The following is a 20,884-nucleotide window of genomic DNA, read 5'->3' on the forward strand; positions in this document are numbered from 1 at the left end:
ACAATCGCCATGCTCTACCAACTGAGCTACAAAGGATCATATTATAAATCATATAATGCATGATAGACACACACAGAGACACAACAACCGTATCACACCTGTGTCTGCCAGGCTAACTCCTCTCTCGGGCAGTCTGTTGGTGTAAGCAGTGGCCAGTGTTGTGAGGAAAGCGTCTGTGGAGGTGCTGTACACACTGCCATCATCCGTACACTGCTGCCATAGCAATGTTGCCCCTTGGCACTGTTCTAACTGGGGAACCACTACTCCAGGACAGAGAGGCAGTAGAAGGCAGGCAGACGGAAAAGAAAACAAGTTAGATGGTAGTAATTGAATCATTTACAATTACAGTAGTTAACCTTTGTCATTATTGCCTTAGCTCTGTCATTGACTAAGGCTTAAGCTAATATGCTGTTTTGTTGTCCTCCTTACAGCAATAATGAACTCACCCTCATCTGGCTGAGTGGCTCCTCCAGGGGTCTCCTTGGCAACACGTCTGATGAGCTCGAGGACGCGGGCCTCCCTGAGCAGGCGGTCCAGAGCATACATCTCCCCACAGCGCAGAGGCCCAAAAGTCCCCAGCCTCTGCACAGCATCAGCCATTAGGAGTCATAGGCATCACATAGCCAAAATCAGGACATTTGGTAAGACCACAGATGTCAATATGAAATTGTTTTATTACATTACAACTGGGAGCTGTTGCTCTGCTTATCAATCATGTTGACAGCTCAACACAAACGCAAGATCCAAGTAGAACCTATGTTTGAGATTTGAATTCTTAAACTCATTTGGTTTAGTCTCATACATAAAGGGACCATGGGGTGATTTGTTACTCATATGAGTATGTCATGTTCCTCACCAGAAGTTGTGCACTGCAGTTTTTCAGATGGACCAGTAGTGTATGATCTAGAGCCTGGCAGCCTGTGCTCACAGGTCCAGAGGAGTGGGACTCCCAGCATCTCTCCTCACAGCACTCATCCTCCCCTGCACTCTCCTCTGGTGGCCTGCCGGGGATTTTTTTAACCTTTATTTAACTAGGCAAGTCAGTGCAAGTTGTTACCCTAGAGTGGTACCCCGTAGAGCCATGGCTCTACATATCATGCCACCTTTAGACCAGATGAGGGCATTATCATTCAGAATACCAATGAACTTTTCTTATCCTTACTAACATCCAGCATATTTAAATGTGTGTTACAGTGGCTCACCACTAGATGGCAGTAAGTAACCACACAGAAATCCAACTAGCTCCTCCACCAGCAAAACTTCTCATCTTTAAAACTGACTGTGAAGGAACATAGAGAGGGAGGCCATATGGACCCTGACCTGTCTGTCACACTCCCTTTCTCCCCATCCTCCTCCTCCTCTTCATCCTCCAGGTCTGAGGTATTGAGGAAGTCAAAGCTGCCGAGAGCCGTCTCCACCGCCAGACTCTGGACACTGGACAAACAACTGCATGTACGGCCCTTCAGAACACACACGTACACATGTTATAGAGAGACAGACAGACATGCACACACATACTCAAACATACAGCACACACACAGTAACAACAGCATACATTTTTCAGCAATCCATATCACTGCCATAAGTTGTGATTGTAAGAATACAATTTGGAAAATGATCATCTGAGGAAAGTATCTGGGAGCAAAACAGTGTGCTCTTAAAATGATGCCGTGATGAAATGAAGAATAATAGAGAAACTCAAATGTATCTGTGTTTCCTATCGCCTTGTCAGAGGGTTTGGCTCAGTGAGCTCTGATGCTTATCTGTGTCTCAGTTGGGAAGAAGGTGGGTGTGTGTACGTGTAAGAAGCTGACGACCGCCCAGCGACAGTACACACATCTCCCGCTGCAGCATTGTGAGATGGAAACATTTAGACTGAGCTAAAGGGCAGGAAGTTCCGCACCCTGATCCCAATCCCACAGGGAACTGTGGGATTCTGGAACTCTGAAATCTACTCAGCCCCCACCAACGTCCCCCTCACTCTTATAAAGTGGTAATTTCCATTGTCAGGTACAACATAAAACACACGAGACAGAGCCATATATGTACACACTACAGACACACACACACACTACACAGACAGACAACACAGACACAGACACAGCTATAACTTACCGTTAATGTCTCCTCCAGTAGTCTGAGCTCCTGCTCCAGGACCTGTAACTCAGGAAACTGTCCCCTGTAGTCATCCAGAGAAGCGATGACTGCACTCAGGGCTTCCTCAACTTCACTGTCCACAGCCTGCTGCTTCTCACCCTCTGTGGGGCTGGCCACTACTACAGGCCCAGGCTTCTCGGCCTCCACCACCACCGCTCTGTGGGCAGTGTATGATATTTCCTCTGTGCTCTGGGTCTGTGCTTGTGAGTCTGCCCTGAGATCCAGAGAGGCACCTTGCTGAGACACGGCATCAGTCCTAGTGGGTGCAGAGCTCTGGAGTTCTGGATCTACCTCTGAAACAGCCCCTGAAACAACCTCTAACCCCGTGTCTGACTCTATAGACCCTGCAGAATACCTGCTCTCCGGCCTGCTCTCCTCCCCGGTGACAGTAGCTGGGGCGAGTGGCTCAGATGGTTCCCCGARCACCACAGTCTCAGCTGGGACAGAGGCTGACTCCGCCCTGGCAGGCATCTCCATCTCAATATCGTTTATAGAGATCCCAGACTGCAGGGAGGTGGCCTCAGAGGGCTCCACTGATTCGCAAGTTGACCTGTCCATCAGTACGCCATCGGCACTGTTCTCACTGATATGGCTGAGGGAGCGTGAATAACGTGTTTGGCCGTTAGGCACAGCCTGTTTCCCAGAATCCTCCTCTTTCCCTGCTGCTCCAGTGTCTGGCTCCTCCTTCTGCACATCCTCTGGTTTGGCTGAGCGGGTAGGGGTGGAGGTGGCAGAGTCTCTGGGAGCAAAGGAGATCTCAATGGAGGGCGCGGCGGCCTGAACCTCTAGCTGGACCAGATTCTTGTTGGCGTGACGCAGCCCCAGGGACAGCTGGGGGCTGGACGAGTCATCTGACGACTCCGAAGAGTTAGACCAGGCTGTGCCATTCTCCATCTCCTCCTGCCTCCTCAGCATGTTCTACAGTGAGAGGAAGAGAGAGAGAAAAAAGAGAGCGAGAAAGCGAGATAGAGGGAGCGAGGAAGAGCACAAGGGTGACAAAGTCAAATGGAGACACTACCATCAAATTTTGAAGATGGGACTAGTCCAGCAGACATTCAGTATAACTGAGAGTCAGAAATACAGACAGAGGGCTGAGGGCCCCTGTAAACCCATGCCAAACATTATAAACCAGAGCATAGCTGCCTGGCCTCTGGCCCAGAAAGCAAACAAACTCCCTGCTCCCTTTAATTAACATCTCATTTATCAGGCCTCTGCCTTCGCTGGGCATCCAGGCCCCATCTCAATGGAACAATAAGAACAAATACACGCTTCATATTAAGAGCTGGAGGCTGCATCTGTTTCCCAGCGCTCTCGGTCATTGAGAATACTACTAAAGACTATTTTAAAACCCAACAAGGAACATAACATCTAACCATAAACACAGAGATTCTATAGTGGCCAACCGTACAGAGGTTCTAAACAACAATTGACAGCACAACACAATCTACAAAGACCTACTGTGAGTTCCTCTACGGAGGTTCTACTACCATGCTCTACCACAAATACCACACCTTTAACTAGTAACTACTGAGGGATTTAGTGGGATGTCTGTAGTGGCTAGCAGCACTTACGTCAGTCTGCATGTTAGCAGAGCCCAGGTGGACTGAGGAGACATCACTGCAGGAGCAGCTCTGAGACAGTCTCTCAGCCAGAGTGTCACGGAACACATCCAGCAGGGACCAGCGGTGTTTGGGGGACATCATGCTCCTTGACAGGCTCCTTGGAGCCGTCTTTACACCACCAGGTAAAGCAGGAGAGGGCCGTGAGAAAGGTCCACTAGTGGACCAATGCAATTACACATCACAGCTAGACTACACAGTCGTTCTCTTCACCCTAACTCAATCAAGTTATTGAATTAAGACAAATAGGTGCTGGAGTATTTAGCTGGCCCATTGACAAAACAGACCAATACATCCTGCTAGCTTTGTGAACCAGCGAACGTGTACAGAAAACCTCCTGAGGTTCTAGTGCTGCATCTTAACAGCACAACAACCACCACTGACAGACAACATGTTGCATTACAGAACATGTCCTGGATACTTGGCAGCAGATTAACCTTGCGGCAGGCTATCAGTGAGTCACCAGGGAGGAAAAAGATAKGGCTCAGTACAGCTGGTAGAACTGTAGCAAGCTTTGTGCGCCTTTATGAACATAGTTAACTATAGCTGAGACACCCCCTTAAAGGAAAACTTCACCCAATAACTATTTTGGTATTTGTTTCATTAGTCCATTATTGATATAGTCCCAAAATGTTTTGCCTGTCAGCAATCAAGCTTAAGATATATAACTTTCAAAATACAGAAATACAGTCGGTATGATGCCTTTTGCATCATATGATGCTGCGTTTTGAATCATGTGACAGTTACTGTCTCAGATGGAAAAATCATTAATCAAAGAGTGCCTTTGAGGTAGACTGGATGAGATGACAGAAGGAGACTTCTGGTGCCATGGATGGAAATGAAATGGGTTGAGAGGGCTATCACCCATTCCTAAATTACAGCTCATTACTCCATGGATTATGGACCATATTAAGAAAGAGGACACTGTTTAGAGCACAGGGTTAGAGCCAGGGTACTCACATAGAAGGCCTGTTCCCGTAAGGAGGGGGTATCAGGAGGACTCTGGTTGTAGGTGGAGAAGCGTTTGTTCACCGTGGGGGGTTTGTTGACAGTGCTGGCGGCCGAGGCTTGGTCATCCTTGTCGAAAGGGCTGACAGAGATAAAAAGGGGACAGAAACTTAATACTAGACCCATACACAAATATATGTTCGTGCACTAGTGGTGGTATCCACTTAAAGCAGGTCACCACACTGATGTGATAGCCACTCACTTCCAGGTGACCTCCAGGCTCAGTTTGATGGTCCCCAGGTCATTGATGTCCACGGCCACCGTCCGGGGTAGAGCAGCAAAGAGGTCTTTGGTCTCACATGACACGTTCCCCACCACCACATGATTGGCCAGGCTCTTCAGCTCTGTCACCTAGGAAACCATAGTAAGACACATCACAATTAGTGATTCTGGTATGATCTAAATCTCTCCAAACCCCATCCCGATGCCTGCTCTCCAAACCCCATCCTGATGCCTGCCATACCGATGCCTGCCATACCCCATCCCGATGCTTGCTCTCCAAACCCCATCCCGATGCCTGCTCTCCAAACCCCATCCCGATGCCTGCTCTCCAAACCCCATCCCGATGCCTGCTCTCCAAACCCATCCGATGCCTGCTCTCCAAACGCCCATCCCGATGCCTGCTTCTCAAACCCCATCCATCCTGCTCTCATGCCTGCTCTCCAAAACCCCATCCTGATGCCTGCCATACCGATGCCTGCCATACCCCATCGCGCGATGCCTGCTCTCCAAACCCATCCCGATGGCCTCTCTCAAACCCCATCCCGATGCCTGCTCTCCAAACCCCATCCCGATGCCTGCTCTCCAAACCCCATCCCGATGCCTGCTCTCCAAAACCATCATCATTCATTCTGTGTCTCCTGACTTTCCGATCCCATGACATGATTGGGGGAAGTAATGAAATCAGTGAGGGAGAAAAACAAGTAGATATCCAGCTGCTCTCCTCTCACTGAGCTGTTATATCCATTACCTCTGAGCCTTCGCGTCACACACAGATGTGACAAAGTGAATGTGAGTGACGGTCTGTGTGTGTTCATCTGTATACTAGTTTTAGGCCAGAATTTGCTGCTTCATACCTTTATTGATAGGAACTCTGTGATGAGAGGCAGAAAGACCATGTCCTCGCTGTCCCACACCTGCTTGCCATTGATCTCCATCCTTCCCCTCAGCTTCCAGCGCTGCCGCCCATATTTCATAAAGATCTGAAAGGTCAGGGGTCAGGTTTAGGTTCAATATGGAATAACAGAAACACACAATGAGCCAGTCACTGTCACATTTATCTTGGTCTTCACACATTTGCTCATTCTTAAGCCTTCGCTGAGTCATTTGTGTTTGTGCTGAATGCGGAGTTAAGCTCTGGAGGTTCTGTTTATAGGTGCCTTCTCCCTTCGACGGAATGGAGTGTGCCACTGACTCACATTGATTATGCTGTCAATCATCACTAAATCTATGCATGTTAAACAGACGGAGGCAGTGCTGACACATTAACGCCTTTCCTTTTCCAATTACCCTCCTCCTGCAGTCTGCAGATAGCCCAGCTCTGAGAGGCCATGTTACTGGAGCATATACACTCCCTCCACCAGCACTAACGCTTAGAATGGTGACGCTGTGGCAGCCATGCAGAAACTACTCCTGCAAGGACAGCAAGAGTGGAGGGAAAAGAGGGAGAGAGAGCGATAAAAGGAGAAAGAAATAAATTCACCTCATACGTGTCCCCAGCACAAAGCCGTGCAAACCCTGCTAGACCTGCAACAAACAAAAAATGTTTCATGACCACATACAAGCAAACAAACACTCTTACAATGCAACCGTTTGATTGGAATAGACCAACAGGAAGCGAAGATACACTGGGGTCTGGAGTCACAACAGACGAAAAGGATGGATACACTGACATGAACGTACCCTTCATCTTAACATGGAACTCCCCCAGCTGGTTTTCCAGCTCGCTCTCCAGCATGCACATGTTCTGCAAAGAGCAGGAGAGAGAGAATGTTATGGAAAAGCCTTCAAAGCAGAAACATTAGGCAGTCAACACTACAATCATTGTACTAATATCATAGAGCAAAGCTCTGGGAGAACGAGAGCACCTGTTCTTAGTCCGGTTACCCTACCGTCTTTGAACTCTGTCTCAGGACAATGACTCTGTCCTCGGCTTCCTGTACATCTTATCCTGGTACTCCCTCCCTTCTTTCCCTCACTGATCAACTCTCCTCTCTCCTCCCTCACCTCTGTGTACTCTTTGTAGCCTTTGTTGGCCTCAGACAGGCTCTCTCTGGCCTCGCGGCTGCCCTGGGAGACTGTGTAGGCCTTCACCATCTTATTGGCCCCATCCCTCAGCCGGTGCTGCATACAGTAGGCCTCATACAGCTCGTCAATCTGAGGAGGACAAAACACATGGATGGTTACTTTCATTTGACCTTTACAGTGGTTATACAATTGTATATCTTTATTATATATATTTTTTAATGTTTTATTCACCAAACATTAAAACACACCCTAAAACTCTTCATGAATCTTTTTCAATAATTGTAATCCATTTAGTGGTGACATATTAGAGTTCCATTATCATGGAACCATAAAGCATGTAATTGCACCATAATCCTTCCTTTGGTTTTTGACACTTTAACGACCTCTGTAAAAAAAGTGTCTGGAAAATTAAGAAGCGACTGCAATACAGTGGCACTCCGGATGGTGACATTCCACTGGCCACACAAGTAATAACCTCTGCTTCCTGTTGTTGGCTTTCTTATTGGTCTACAACCTCCTCCCTGCACCTCATTTTCCCACATATACACTATATATACTGTCACAGGCCGGCTCATAGCCTGTGACAAAAATTAGGGGACACGAACAACAGGTATAGGCCAATTAAAAAGGTTCTTTATTCTAAACCAAAACTTTTAACTTTAAACAAAGAAAAAGGAATGAGGTGTGGAAGTATCATAATGTAAGGTGTATGTAAAGTGCATGGATGCGTGAATCTGTGTGTGTGAATATGACTGAGTGAAAACTATGTAAAACTACAAAGGAACAAACAAAACAGGATCATACCTGGAGGAGCAGAGAGAGATAGAAAAGTGATTAGTGAAGCAGTTTAAATACCCTGAGCCCAGGTGGCTCCAATCACTAACGACCCTCCTCTGCCTGCAGGAGGAKCGCCCCTGCAATGCAGAGGGGCCGTGAAAGTATGTGGACACCCCTTCAATTTAGTGGATTCGGCAATTTCAGCCACACCTGTTGCTGTCAGGTGTATAAAATCGAGCACAAGGCCATGCAATCTCCATAGACAAAAATTGGCAGTAGAATGGCCTCACTGAAGAGCTCAGTGACTTTCAACGTGGCACCGTCATAGGATGCCACCTATCCAACAAGTCAGTTTGTCAAATGTCTGCCCTGCTAGAGCTGCCCCGGTCAACTGCAAGTGCTCTTATTGCGAAGTGGAAATGTCTAGGAGCAACAACGGCTCAGCTGCGAAGTGGTAGGCCACGCAAGCTCACAGAATGGGACCGGCGAATGCTGAAGCGTGTAGCGCGTAAAAAATGGTCTGTCCTCGGTTGCAACACTCACTACCGAGTTCCAAACTGCCTCTGGAAGCAACGTCAGCACAAGAACTGTTCATCGGGAGCTTCATGATATGCYTTTCCATGGACGAGCAGCGTCGACTGGAATAGTGTAAAGCTCGCCGCCATTGGACTCTGTAAAGCCAGAACTTCTTCAACACCGTTGGAAAAGCATTCCAGGCGAAGCTGATTGAGAGAATGCCAAGAGTGTGCAAAACTGTCATCAAGGCAAAAGGTGGCTATTTGAAGAATCTCAAATATAAAATATATTTTGATTTGTTTAACACATTTTTGGTMACTACATGATTCCATGTGTTATTTCATAGTTTTGATGTCTTCACTATTATTCTACAATGTAGAAAATAGTACAAATGAAAGAAAAACCCTTGAATGAGTAGGTGTTCTAAAACTTTTGACCGGCAGTGTACATGTCTGTCTGAGCTGGACATCCAGACAGTGCAGCATATCCTGGATTGGTCCCACTCGAAAACCTTTCCCTTTTCTACTCCTCAGCCTGGTCGTCGTGCCACTGCCTGGTCACCGTGTTGCCAATCTCTGACTGCCTGGCCAGGGCTGCCCTGCAGAGAGCCCTCCCTATTGAAATCACCTCTCCCCTCCCATTTCACCCCCCCTTCCCATCYTACCCGCCGCCACACCCCCCTTGGAGAATAAAGAAGCAACGACTCTTTATGAGGAGCCATAACCTTGAATACCCCCTCGGTTTTCAAATCACGTAGAGGGCTTGGGCTGTTGCACGATAGCAACCAAAGCCCATGTAAGTCAGTTTATAACATTGTATCATTGGTTACTCAGAGTTGCCCATATTGACATTGGCTGCGGCCTCAGGCCGTATGGTGCTAACCTTGGAAAAGTAACWGCAATTTCTACTCTTTCCTCTATTACTAATAGGGATAGACCAAATGGTGCAGTTCTATACAATCTTATAGCCATACCAACTATATCAATATTAACTATCAGACAGGGCCTGCAACCACCTATTGAACATAGCTCGTTTGAATTGGAGACTCCATGTGACTTTAAAAATTGTAAAAAGGACTTGAGGTGATGCACCTGAACTAAAGGTCGACCGATTATGATTTTTCAACGCCGATACCGATACCGATTATTGGCGGACCAAAAAAAGCCGATACCGATTAAATCGGCCGATTTTTATTTAATTTATTTGTAATAATGACAATTACAACAATACTGAATGAACACTTATTTTAACTTGATATAATACATCAATAAAATCAATTTAGGCTCAAATAAATAATGAAACATGTTCAATTTGGTTTAAATAATGCAAAAACAAAGTGTTGGAGAAGAAAGTAAAAGTGCAATATGTGCCATGTAAGAAAGCTAACGTTTAAGTTCCTTGCTCAGAACATGAGAACATATGAAAGCTGGTGGTTCCTTTTAACATGAGTCTTCAATATTCCCAGGTAAGAAGTTTTAGGTTGTAGTTATTATAGGAATTATAGGACTATTTCTCTCTATACCATTTGTATTTCATTAACCTTTGACTATTGGATGTTCTTATAGGCACTTTAGTATTGCCAGTGTAACAGTATAGCTTTCATCCCTCTCCTCGCTCCTACCTGGGCTCGAACCAGGAACACAACAAGCAGCTTTACCCATGCAGAGCAAGGGCTGTCTCTTATACACATCTAGATGTGTATAAGAGACAGGGTTACACCAGCCTAATCTCGGGAGTTGATAGGCTTGAAGCACAGCGAAGAGCTTCTGGCAAAACGCAGGAAAGTGCTGTTTGAATGAATGCTTACGAGCCTGCTGGTGCATACCATCGCTCAGTCAGACTGCTCTATCAAATCATAGACTTAGTTATAACATAATAACACACAGAAATACGAGCCTTAGGTCATTAATATGGTCGAATCCGGAAACTATCATCTCGAAAACAAGACTCTTTCAGTGAAATACGGAACCGTTCCATATTTGATCTAACGGGTGGCATCCATAAGTCAAAATATTCCTGTTACATTGCACAACCTTCAATGTTATGTCATAATTACGTAAAATTCTGGCAAATTAGGCGACCCAAACTGTTGCATATACACTGACTCTGCATGCAATGAACGCAAGAGAAGTGACACAATTTCACCTGGTTAATATTGCCTGCTAACCTGGATTTCCTTTAGCTAAATATGCAGGTTTAAAAATATATACTTCTGTGTATTGATTTTAAGAAAGTCATTGATGTTTAGGTACACATTGGAGCAACGATACGCACCGCATCGATTATATGCAACACAGCACACGCTAGATAAACTAGTAATATCATCAACCATGTGTAGTTAACTAGTGATTATGATTGATTGTTTTTTTATAAGATAAGTTTAATGCTAGCTAGCAACTTACTACTGCATTCGCGTAACAGGCAGGCTCCTCGTGGATTGCAATGTAATCAGGTGGTTAGAGCGTTGGACTAGTTAACTGTAAGGTTGCAAGATTGAATCCCCCGAGCTGACAAGTTAAAAATCTGTCGTTCTGCCCCTGAACGAGGCAGTTACCCCACCGTTCCTAGGCCGTCATTGAAAATAAGAATGTGTTCTTAACTGACTTGCCTAGTTAAATAAAGATTAATAAAGGTGAAAAAAAAAAAATTATAATAAAAAAATTAAATCGGCCAAATCGGTGTCCAAAAATACCGATTTCCAATTGTTATGAAAACTTGAAATCTGCCCTAATTAAATCGGCCATTCCGATTAATTGGTCGACCTCTAACCTGAACATTAGGAGCTTACTTCCTAAACTGGATTACATCAAGATCTGCGCCTAGCAGACTAATCCGGACATTCTGGTATTGACTGAAACTTGGATCTCTGGGGACATTCTGGACTCTGATATTAAAATTGAGGGTTATAATGTGTTCAGAGCTGACATACAGGGTAGAGGTGGTGGAGRGGCCATTCTTTTAAAAACATATTTCTCTGTCTCTTTACTGAAATCTAATTTCCCTTGCCCAAAAATTAGAGCTATTATCTTCAAGCCTTGTCTAGGGAAAAAGTGATCCATAACCGTTATAGGGGTGTACCGTCCTCCCTCGGCTAACCTTTGTGCACTCGAGGAGTTAACTAGTTTCTTGTCTTCTTTTACTAAATCAGAAGTTACTATCCTGGGTGACCTAAATTATGATTGGGAAATGCAGGCTTCAGACAATCTAAAAGATGTGTAATGATCTAAACCTAACCCAGCTGGTGACTAAGCCTACACGGCCCAACCCTAAAGATCCATCAGTCCTCCACTACCTCAACCCTTATTTTAACGAATACACAAGAGAAATTATGTTTCTACTGGTGTCGTCGCCCAAGACATTTGTGACAATTCCCCAGTTGTTTTTGTTAGAAATGTGAGAATACAAAAATCTCAGCCTCGTGTCATCACAAAGAGGAACTTAAAAACCTTCAGTCAACAGGCTTTTTTACATGATCTTTATTTTAGTGATCTTGACTGTACTTCAGCTATCCCTGAACCTGATATATCTTTGAGCCTTTTTGCAGATGTCTTCAATTCTTTGTTGGTAATCATGCTCTCTTCAAAAAATGAAGGGTTAAAGGCAGATGGAATTTCTGGAACACTCCGGAATCATTCGTAAAAGAGATGATGCTTGGATCAAGGCCAGGAATACAGGCGTAGTCCTGGACTGGCAAGCTTTTAAGCAACTGAGGAATCATTGTGTAAGACAAATCAGAAAGGATAAATCTGATTATTATGTAACTGCTCTTTCGGATTGTAATAGGGACCCTGCTAAATTCTGGAAAAATGTGAAATCCTCCTTTCTGCRACAACAAATTAATTCAGACACTGCCCTCATTATGGAAAAAAACGCCATCATTGATGTATTTAATCACCATTTTATTTCAGCGGGCTCTCTCTTTGAAATAACTTCTAAGCCTATTCACAATGATATTGAGCTGGATGCTGATAGGGGAAACTTGCCGAATGATCAGAGAAATTAGTCAAAGCTTTTCTTTTAGGCTATTTACAGAAAAATAAGTCCTGGATGCTTTGCTAGCAGTAGACAACAAGAAATCCACAAGGGCCGACCAATTGCATTCCGGTCATAAGTGTGTAGCGACCATCATTGTTGGCTCAATAACCCTTTTTTTTTTTTCATTGTTATCAGGAAATATTCCAAAAGTATGGAAATCAAGTCTTGTACTGCCACTCCGGGGCTAATAGTGATCTTAATCATTATCAACCCATTTCAAGGCTTCCTTGTCTAGCTAAGATTCTTGAATCCTTGGTAAATGTACAACTTTGTTCTTTTTTATCTGAGGAATGTATTTTGAATGTAAACCAAATCAGGGGTTAGGCCCAGTTTAGGCACTATTACACTTTAGTTGTTAATAATCTTGTCAATGCATGAGTTTACATGTTCACTCATTCAATGGATCTCCAATCAATGTGTTCCCGCATATAAATACTTAGGCATTTGGATTGATATGGATTTGATGTTTAAAAAAACATATAAACTCAGCATAAAAAGAAACGTCCCTTTTTCAGGACCCTGTCTTTCAAAGATAATTTGTAAAAATCCAAATAACTTCACAGATCTTCATTGTAAAGGATTTAAACACTGTTTCCCATGCTTGTTCAATGAACCATAAACAATTAATGCACCTGTGGAACGGTCATTAAGACACTAACAGCTTACAGACAGAAGGCAATTAAGGTCACAGCTTTGAAAACTTAATACACTAAAAAGAGGCCTTTCTACCGACTCTGAAAAACACCAAAAGAAAGACGCCCAGGGTCCCTGCTCATTTGCGTGAACGTGCCTTAGGCATGCTGCAAGGAGACATGAGTACTGCAGATGTGGCCAGGGCAATAAATTGCAATGTCCGTACTGTGAGATGCCTAAGACAGCGCTACAGGGAGACAGGACGGGCAGCTGATCATCCTCGCAGTGGCAGACCAAGTGTAACAACACCTGCACAGGATTGGTACATCCGAACATCACACCTGCGGGACAGGTACAGGATGGCAACAACAACTGCCCGAGTTACACCAGGAACACACAATCCTTCCATCAGTGCTCAGACTGTACGCAATAGGCTGAGAGAGGCTGGACTGAGGGCTTGTAGACCTGTTGTAAGGCAGGTCCTCAACAGACATCACCGGCAACAACGTCGCCTATGGGCACAAACCTACCGCCGCTGGACCAGACAGGACTGGCAAAAGTGCTCTTCACAGACGAGTCGTGGTTTTGTCTCACCAGGGGTGATGGTCGGATTTGCGTTTATCGTCGAAGGAATGAGCCTTACACCGAGACCTGTACTCTGGAGCGGGACCGATTTGGAGGTGGAGGGTCCGTCATGGTCTGGGCCGGTGTGTCACATCATTATCGGACTGAGCTTGTTGTCATTTCAGGCAATCTCAATGCTGTGCGTTACAGGAAGACATCCTCCTCCCTCATGTGGCACCCTTCCTGCAGGCTCATCCTGACATGACCCCCCAGGATGACAATGCCACCAACCATACTGCTCGTTCTGTGTGTGATTTCCTGCAAGACAGGAATGTCAGTGCTCTGCCATTGCCAGCGAAGAGACCGAATCTCAATCCCATTGAGAACGTCTGGGACCTGTTGGATCGGAGGGTGAGGGTCTTGCAGGTGCCTTGGTGGAAGAGTGGGGTAACATCTCACAGCAAGAACTGGCAAATCTTGTGCAGTCCARGAGGAGGAGATGCACTGTAGTACTTAATGCAGCTGGTGGCCACACCAGATACTGACTGTTACTTTTGATTTTTACTCCACCCCTTTGTTCAGGGACACATTATTCCATTTCTGTTAGTCACATGTCTGTGGAACTTGTTCAGTTTATGTCTCAGTTGTTGAATCTTGTTCATACAAATATTTACACATGTTAAGTTTGATGAAAATAAACAGTTGACAGTGAGAGGACGTTTCTGAGTTTAGATGAACTGGTTATCAAGCTTCAAGATTTAAAGTTGTCTTTTTCTACAGAAACAGATTGTGCCATTCTCTAAACAGTAGGAAACAGATTATTCAGTCCACCTTTTTATCTGTTCTTTATTATGGTGATATTATTTATAAAAGTGCAGCTGCTACGACTCTTAAACCTTTGGATGCCATAGTGCCCTTCATTTTGTTACAGGTGACAGTTTTGGTAATCGTCACTGCATCCTGTATCAAAGGGTTGCCTAGACTTCACTAAAGACCTGTAGATCTCTACATTACTCCGTTTTTGTTTACAAGGCCCTACTTCATAAATTTCTGTCTTATCTAACTTGCTGTTTTTTTATTTCACCAGGTAGGCCAGTTGAGAACAAGTTCTCATTTACAACTGCGACCTGGCCAAGATAAAGCAAAGCAGTGCGACTAAAACAACACAGTTACACATGGTATAAACAAAGGTACAGTCAATAACACAATAGAAAAATGTATACAGTGTGTGCAATTGAAGTAAGGAGGTAAGGCAATAAATAGGCCATAATGGCAAAGTAATTACAATTTAGCAATTTACACTGGAGTGATATATGTGCAGATGAGGATGTGCAAGTAGAAATTTTGATGTGCAAAAGAGCAGAAAAACAAAAACAAATATGGGGATGAGGTWGGTAGTTGGTTGGATGGGCTATTTACAGATGGTCTGTGTACAGCTGCAGCGATCGGTAAGCTGCTCTGACAGCTGACGCTTAAAGTTAGTGAGAGAGATATGTCTCCAACTTCAGTAATTTTTGCAATTCGTTCCAGTCATTGGCAGCAGAGAACTGGAAGGAAAGACGGCCAAAGGAGATGTTGGCTTTGGGGATGCAAAGACTTAGATGACCTGGAGCCAGTGGTTTTGGCAACGAAAATATGTAGCGAGGACCAGCCAAAGAGAGCATACAGGTCGCAGTGGTGGGTAGTATATGGGGCTTTGGTGACAAAACGGATGGCACTGTGATAGACTACATCCAGTTTGCTGAGTAGAGTGTTGGAGGCTATTTTGTAAATGACATCGCTGAAGTCAAGGATCGGTAGGATAGTCAGTTTTACGAGAGTATGTTTGGCAGCATGAGTGAAGGAAGCTTTGTTGTGAAATAGGAAGCCGATTCTAGATTACATTTTGGATTGAAGATGCTTAATGTGAGTCTGGAAGGAGAGTTTACAGTCTAACCAGACACCTAGGTATTTATAGTTGTCCACATATTCTAAGTCAGAACCGTCCAGAGTAGTGATGCTAGTCGGGCGGGCGGGTAGCGATTGGTTGAAGAGTATAGATGCCTGAGTTGCCTAACCCATTCACAGGATTGGTTAACTCTTGAGTTCCTAGGGTATCCACTGAGCTAGGTAAATCTGCATTTAGTTTTAGTGCACCATAAATTAACATTTAATTTCAATGTTCTGGTGCAGTTTGGGKAATTTAAAGTACTGGTTGGGGATTTATTTGTGGAGAAATGTAACAGTGTTTCTGGGTGATTTGTGATGTTTTCTTTGTGCTTTAATGTATATTAAAACATAAAAGATTAAAACAATGATGTTGTATATACAGGGAGCATTTGTAAAAGAGACCTAGGTCTTCCCTGTTCAAATAAAGGTTCAATAAAATTCATACTAACTCCCAGTGACACAAAAGCTGACAATCTACGACAGATAACGTACAACCTCAAAAAATACAAAACGTACAACCTCTGACACACACAAAAACAACACTGTCAGCATGTCCCATCAAATAACATTGTAGCAGACTTACAGATTAAACTTGAATTCACCTTGTCCAGAACATCACAAATTGTTTTCAGGTGACGGGATAAGTGTGTTATTGTGTGTTATGACTTTCCCCCGATTTTCTGAATCAGTGCACATCGCTTCCAGCACGGAACCTCATTCACTAAATGATACCCCACTATCTCCCCCTCTGTCTCCCCACATTCAGCAACCCTGATTCATCAGTGAGTGACCCAGAATGTCAGGCCCACACTGTGTCTGTGTGGATACATACGCTGAGCTGCTGCTCACACGCCAGCCTGAATGAATTAGTAAACAGACAAACACCATGAGAGCTCCATTCGCTAAAGCTGACTCCACGGGACATGTGTTTTATGAGTATGTGAGAGGGTGCATCACAATCCTTTCATTCTGATAGCATTGAGAGCACCACCCCCCCTCTCGCCACTCCCTCATTCTTCACCTTCTACACACTTCTGTCACATTCCCTCCATTTCCTGATGATCAGAGCGCTAGCTCCACCTGACTGGTCTGGTCCACTTAGCCACGACTCCACACAACAGCACTCTGTAACAACATTCCTGATGACACACTCATACTGTCTCAACATGTCGCTTTGAAGACTATCCTCTTTGTTACATAATGTGTGTTTACGATGAAACACTAGCTGATGTGTGTTTAAGATTAAATAACAGATTTTTGGAGTGAGTAATGGTGTGTCTCTCCTCTAACTTCACTCACAGCAGCCAAAAACAAAGCCACCTGCTAGACTACTAGCTAGTGAAACACGGTTCTGAACAGCCTGCATAACCCATCAGCGTTGGGAGAGAGAGATTAACCTGGAATAAAACTACACTAAGTAGGCAATAGGCATAGGTCAGGGGTCACTGTGTGTGTGTAGAGGTCAAACAGGACCAAAGGTCAGACTAGCGGAAAATCACCATATTTAACAGGACAAGTCTGCAGACGTCCAGCATGGCCAATGCTTCTCCATTGAGATGTGATGATTAAAGCCTAAGTGTTCCCCTGTGGAGCTGACTGGGAGACTGAGCAGAAGCACTGAGCAGAGCAGACTGAAGAATTACAAACAATAAATGACTGTACTCTGGCACAGAACTTTACATATGTAGGCTCACATATTGCACTTTCAAACACACACTCATATAGTATAACACATGAGCACATAAATGTAAACATACACACACATCGGGCTGGCCACAGAGATGCCATTGCTCCACGGGGTGGGGGGGGGGGGGGGGGGGGAAAGGGGGTAAAAAAAGGAAAGGAGAAAAAAAAGAAAAAAAAAGCAGCTCTTTAAATTTTTATGTACAGGGAGAGGCCGAGCCAGGCAGAGCTGGAGTGAGGGAGAGCCAGATTGATTCCTCTGTCATCCCAATCAGCCCCCTCTATCCATCTGGAGGTGGTTACTGACTTTTACTGTGAGGCTGAGGCAGACTCAGCCGGGCAGCCTTCATCTGCATCGCTCACTAACTGCTCCAGCTCAAGACTCTCCCTCCCGCTCTCTCTTTCTCCCAGAGGAACTACGTGCCCCACAAGGGAGGCTCTGTTCAGGAACATCTCAACTATGACACATCTGTTGTAGTCTAATCTGTCGATTAAAAGCAGTCATCACCGTTATTTTACCAGAAACATTTTAATATCTAGCACATCTGCACTCCACCCCCCCCCCCCCCCCAGCCCTGAGACAGACCGCTCAAGGAACCTTCAGAATAATAACCCATCACTGCTGTTTCCTTCTGGAGGGGAAATCAGCCTAACTGTCACCAGGAAAGGGAAGGTCAACAGGTGGTTAAGTTAACTTTCGAATTCAAAATAAACCCTCTGTTCTCCTTACCTAGGTGATGGGCCATGACATTTGACCCCTAGGAGGTGAGGCTCCCCCTGCTTGTAAAACAAAAACTAATCATACATCAATAAGGTAGGAGGAGGAAGACAAGGAGGAGGAAAACGAGGAGGAGGATGTGTTCCTGTGCTGCTGCAGCTGTGTCAAGTTAACAGCCTGGTCAGTATACTGCTCTCCCAGGATAGGGTTAAAACTCTCAGAAAATAAACCAAGAATGTGAGACTAGCATGAGGCCGCCCCATGCTAGTGAACCATGTCCAGGCATACCGTGTGTGTGTGTGTGTGTGTGTGTGTGTGTGTGTGTGTGTACAAACACAGGGTTTGTTTTAAAAGCTAAAAGGGCAGCACTCTCAATGGTCACTAATTCATAAGCACAGTGAATAAGCCAAGAGCTGCTGGACCTTACCCCTAGACTGAAACCTGCCAGTAACACCCACACAATCATTGTTAGAGGCCCTTTCTGTCTGAGGCCTGCTGTAGTGTGTGGGTACTCAGTCGGAATAAAATGAAAACCTACATAATGTACGTAGCTTACATAATTTTTATTAACACGCCTTCCCACATCTATTTCTATCCGACACATCCAAGATAAATAAACTTTACGCTTGTTCAAGTTACCAATCAATCACACAATCATTTTCTGTTCTCACACACACACACACACACACACACACACACACACACACACACACACACACACACACACACACACACAGCTTACCTTGCTGAGATGGAACTCAAGCCGTCGCATAAACCTCTCAACCACCTTCACTTGCTGTTGGAAGAAACACAAGGACTCATCTTTCAAAATGATGCTCAAATAATAGATATAATGTAATCTGGGACCAATGGATTGCTGTCTGATTATTTTATAAGACCTAAACTTTTGGATAATATAGAAGACAGGGTCAAACTCACCTTATCCAGCTCATAGAGAAACCCCTGAAAAAGAACAAGAAAATCACATGACTACACAGTCCAATAAAAGCCATTACAAAGGTCAAGTGAGCGTACAGTCATTTTATGGCAGATTCAAGACATGGTGGTACCTACCAGACGAGAGTTCCTCTTGGATTCCCTCATTTGTCGGCTCAGGCTGTCCAGCTCTATCTGGTGCACCTGCAGGTAAGACCTGAGACAGACACATGGCAGGTCAATTTCCTGTCCGTCTGAGCAGGCATGCATGACAATAATGTTTTGTGCAAAAGCGTATGTGTACTCACTGCAGGCCTCTCTTCAGAGCCTCGTAGACCTCATCCAGCCTCTCTGGCTGGGGCACCTTGGGCGGTGGGGATTTGGCAGAGAGGGTGAACATCCTACTGGCTCTGGAGGGCTTCCTGGTGACCCTCGGGGTGCTGAACACCGACAGGTTCCTAAAACACAACACACAAAGCCTTTTACTAACTGCGCTGCTGAAACTGTAGCGCTTCAATCACTGTGACTGTTGGTGAGTTGATGGAAGAGGGATTTTAACATGCTTTTAAAATGCTATGGAGATATGTCTCATTCATACAGAACAGGCCAAAGACATGTTTGGAGTGTCCCATCTCCAACCCACCCTACCAGAGCAGTGAAGCATGGATGTGCACAGTCAGGGGTGATGATAACATTCTGAGTTGATGAATAAAATAATCAATATCACTTTATAAAATGCAACAAGTAATCGATTTGAGGCAAGACTCCTCTTTCACAGGTGACAGGCCAGTCAATGGGCTATGAAAGAGAGATGTGTCTGTCTAGGCTGCTAATATTCTCTTCAGCAAGATACTGCCTGATCAGTCAACGCACCTTTCCTCCAGACATATAACTCTAGTAACTGCTATATATTAATGCATTTCTTATATGTAGGCTGCAGAAGGAATATTTGTATTTTTTTCTGCAATGTGCCAAATGTAAGATGGATTTCCTCTCTTCCTCGGTATCTCCTGATGCACTCTCTCTCTCTACTCCGTCTCTCTCCCTCTAGTACAAACTCATGCTGCTGTTACTCAAGCATACACACTCCATTCTCCTCTCTCTGTTCTTCCTTTAATATTCTGACTCCATTCTCCTCTCTCTGTTCTTCCTTTAATATTCTGACTCCATTCTCCTCTCTCTGTTCTTCCTTTAATATTCTGACTCCATTCTCCTCTCTCTGTTCTTCCTTTAATATTCTGACTCCATTCTGTCCTGTTTTCTGGCAGATGGACCTTCATTAATAAATAACTCGAGACCTTCATTTTCCTCCATTCTACCCGACAATAGGGAATACTTTGATGATCACTTTGTTGATATACCAAAGCCCCCCCCCCCCCCCACACACACATACGTGTATGTAGACCATATGCTCCTATTAAAAACTCAGCTTTGAAGGCAGGAAAATTACAATGAACAATAAATATTTTTCCCTCGTCATGAAAGGAGAGGCCTCCAGTACCGCCGCCTCAGGAAGTGTGGGCTTTACAGGACGTCCTGTCAGGTGGGGCTCGAAAGTAGACACACAGTCTATGGTGTGTGTATGTGTATGTGTGTGTGTGTGTGTGTGTGTGTGTGTGTGTGTGTGTGTGTGTGTGTGTGTGTGTGTGTGTGTCAAATAGATGAGTGTGTATCACAAATCTACCAATGTCGAGAACAGTAGCCTAGAGCTGCATTGTTGAATGTGTAGAATGTCAACGCAGAAGTGTACTCACCAGTAAGGTCTATAACAGTAATGTACACTTGACCTTATCAGAGGGAGTGTCCTCACCTGTAGGGCTTATCGTAGGAGTTGACCCCGGCAAAGGACTGGCTCCTAGTGACGGATCTGGAGATGACTCGGCGCGATGGGCGCACGGAAAGGGACATGGTGGAGACAGCTCTGGAGGGACTCCCTGCAGAGGCAAAGGAAGGGGAAGGCTTTAGAGGTTGCACAACGACACACAAAAGGGGGACAGTTTGGCTACTCTGTCTGGGAACTGCAGGAAAACACCACAACAAAATGAGCAGAGCAGAATTTGTA

At 44.8% G+C, this 20,884-nt stretch overlaps 1 protein-coding gene across 4 annotated transcripts in view; it reads right to left on the minus strand.

The window, feature by feature from the left end:
* ripor1 (RHO family interacting cell polarization regulator 1) overlaps positions 1–20,884 on the minus strand; it is a 73,023-nt gene that overhangs the window by 7,943 nt on the left and 44,196 nt on the right. For 3 of the 4 annotated variants that reach the window (XM_023971121.2, XM_023971119.2, XM_023971120.2), the window contains exons 2-18: positions 20,633–20,756; positions 19,131–19,280; positions 18,961–19,039; positions 18,826–18,849; positions 18,629–18,682; positions 7,011–7,160; positions 6,687–6,750; positions 6,487–6,530; positions 5,861–5,986; positions 4,987–5,135; positions 4,737–4,866; positions 3,729–3,887; positions 2,116–3,075; positions 1,321–1,460; positions 857–1,001; positions 447–582; positions 99–260 (exon numbers count right to left, since the gene is read on the minus strand). In XM_023971121.2, coding sequence (XP_023826889.1) covers positions 99–260; positions 447–582; positions 857–1,001; positions 1,321–1,460; positions 2,116–3,075; positions 3,729–3,887; positions 4,737–4,866; positions 4,987–5,135; positions 5,861–5,986; positions 6,487–6,530; positions 6,687–6,750; positions 7,011–7,160; positions 18,629–18,682; positions 18,826–18,849; positions 18,961–19,039; positions 19,131–19,280; positions 20,633–20,730 — 2,770 coding nt within the window. In that variant the 5' untranslated portion in view covers positions 20,731–20,756. The remainder of the gene's footprint in view (positions 1–98; positions 261–446; positions 583–856; positions 1,002–1,320; positions 1,461–2,115; positions 3,076–3,728; positions 3,888–4,736; positions 4,867–4,986; positions 5,136–5,860; positions 5,987–6,486; positions 6,531–6,686; positions 6,751–7,010; positions 7,161–18,628; positions 18,683–18,825; positions 18,850–18,960; positions 19,040–19,130; positions 19,281–20,632; positions 20,757–20,884) is intronic. The other variant, XM_023971122.2, reaches the window with a different exon arrangement.

Source organism: Salvelinus sp. IW2-2015, linkage group LG26 (assembly GCF_002910315.2).
Source record: "Salvelinus sp. IW2-2015 linkage group LG26, ASM291031v2, whole genome shotgun sequence".
Lineage (NCBI taxonomy): Eukaryota > Metazoa > Chordata > Actinopteri > Salmoniformes > Salmonidae > Salvelinus > Salvelinus sp. IW2-2015.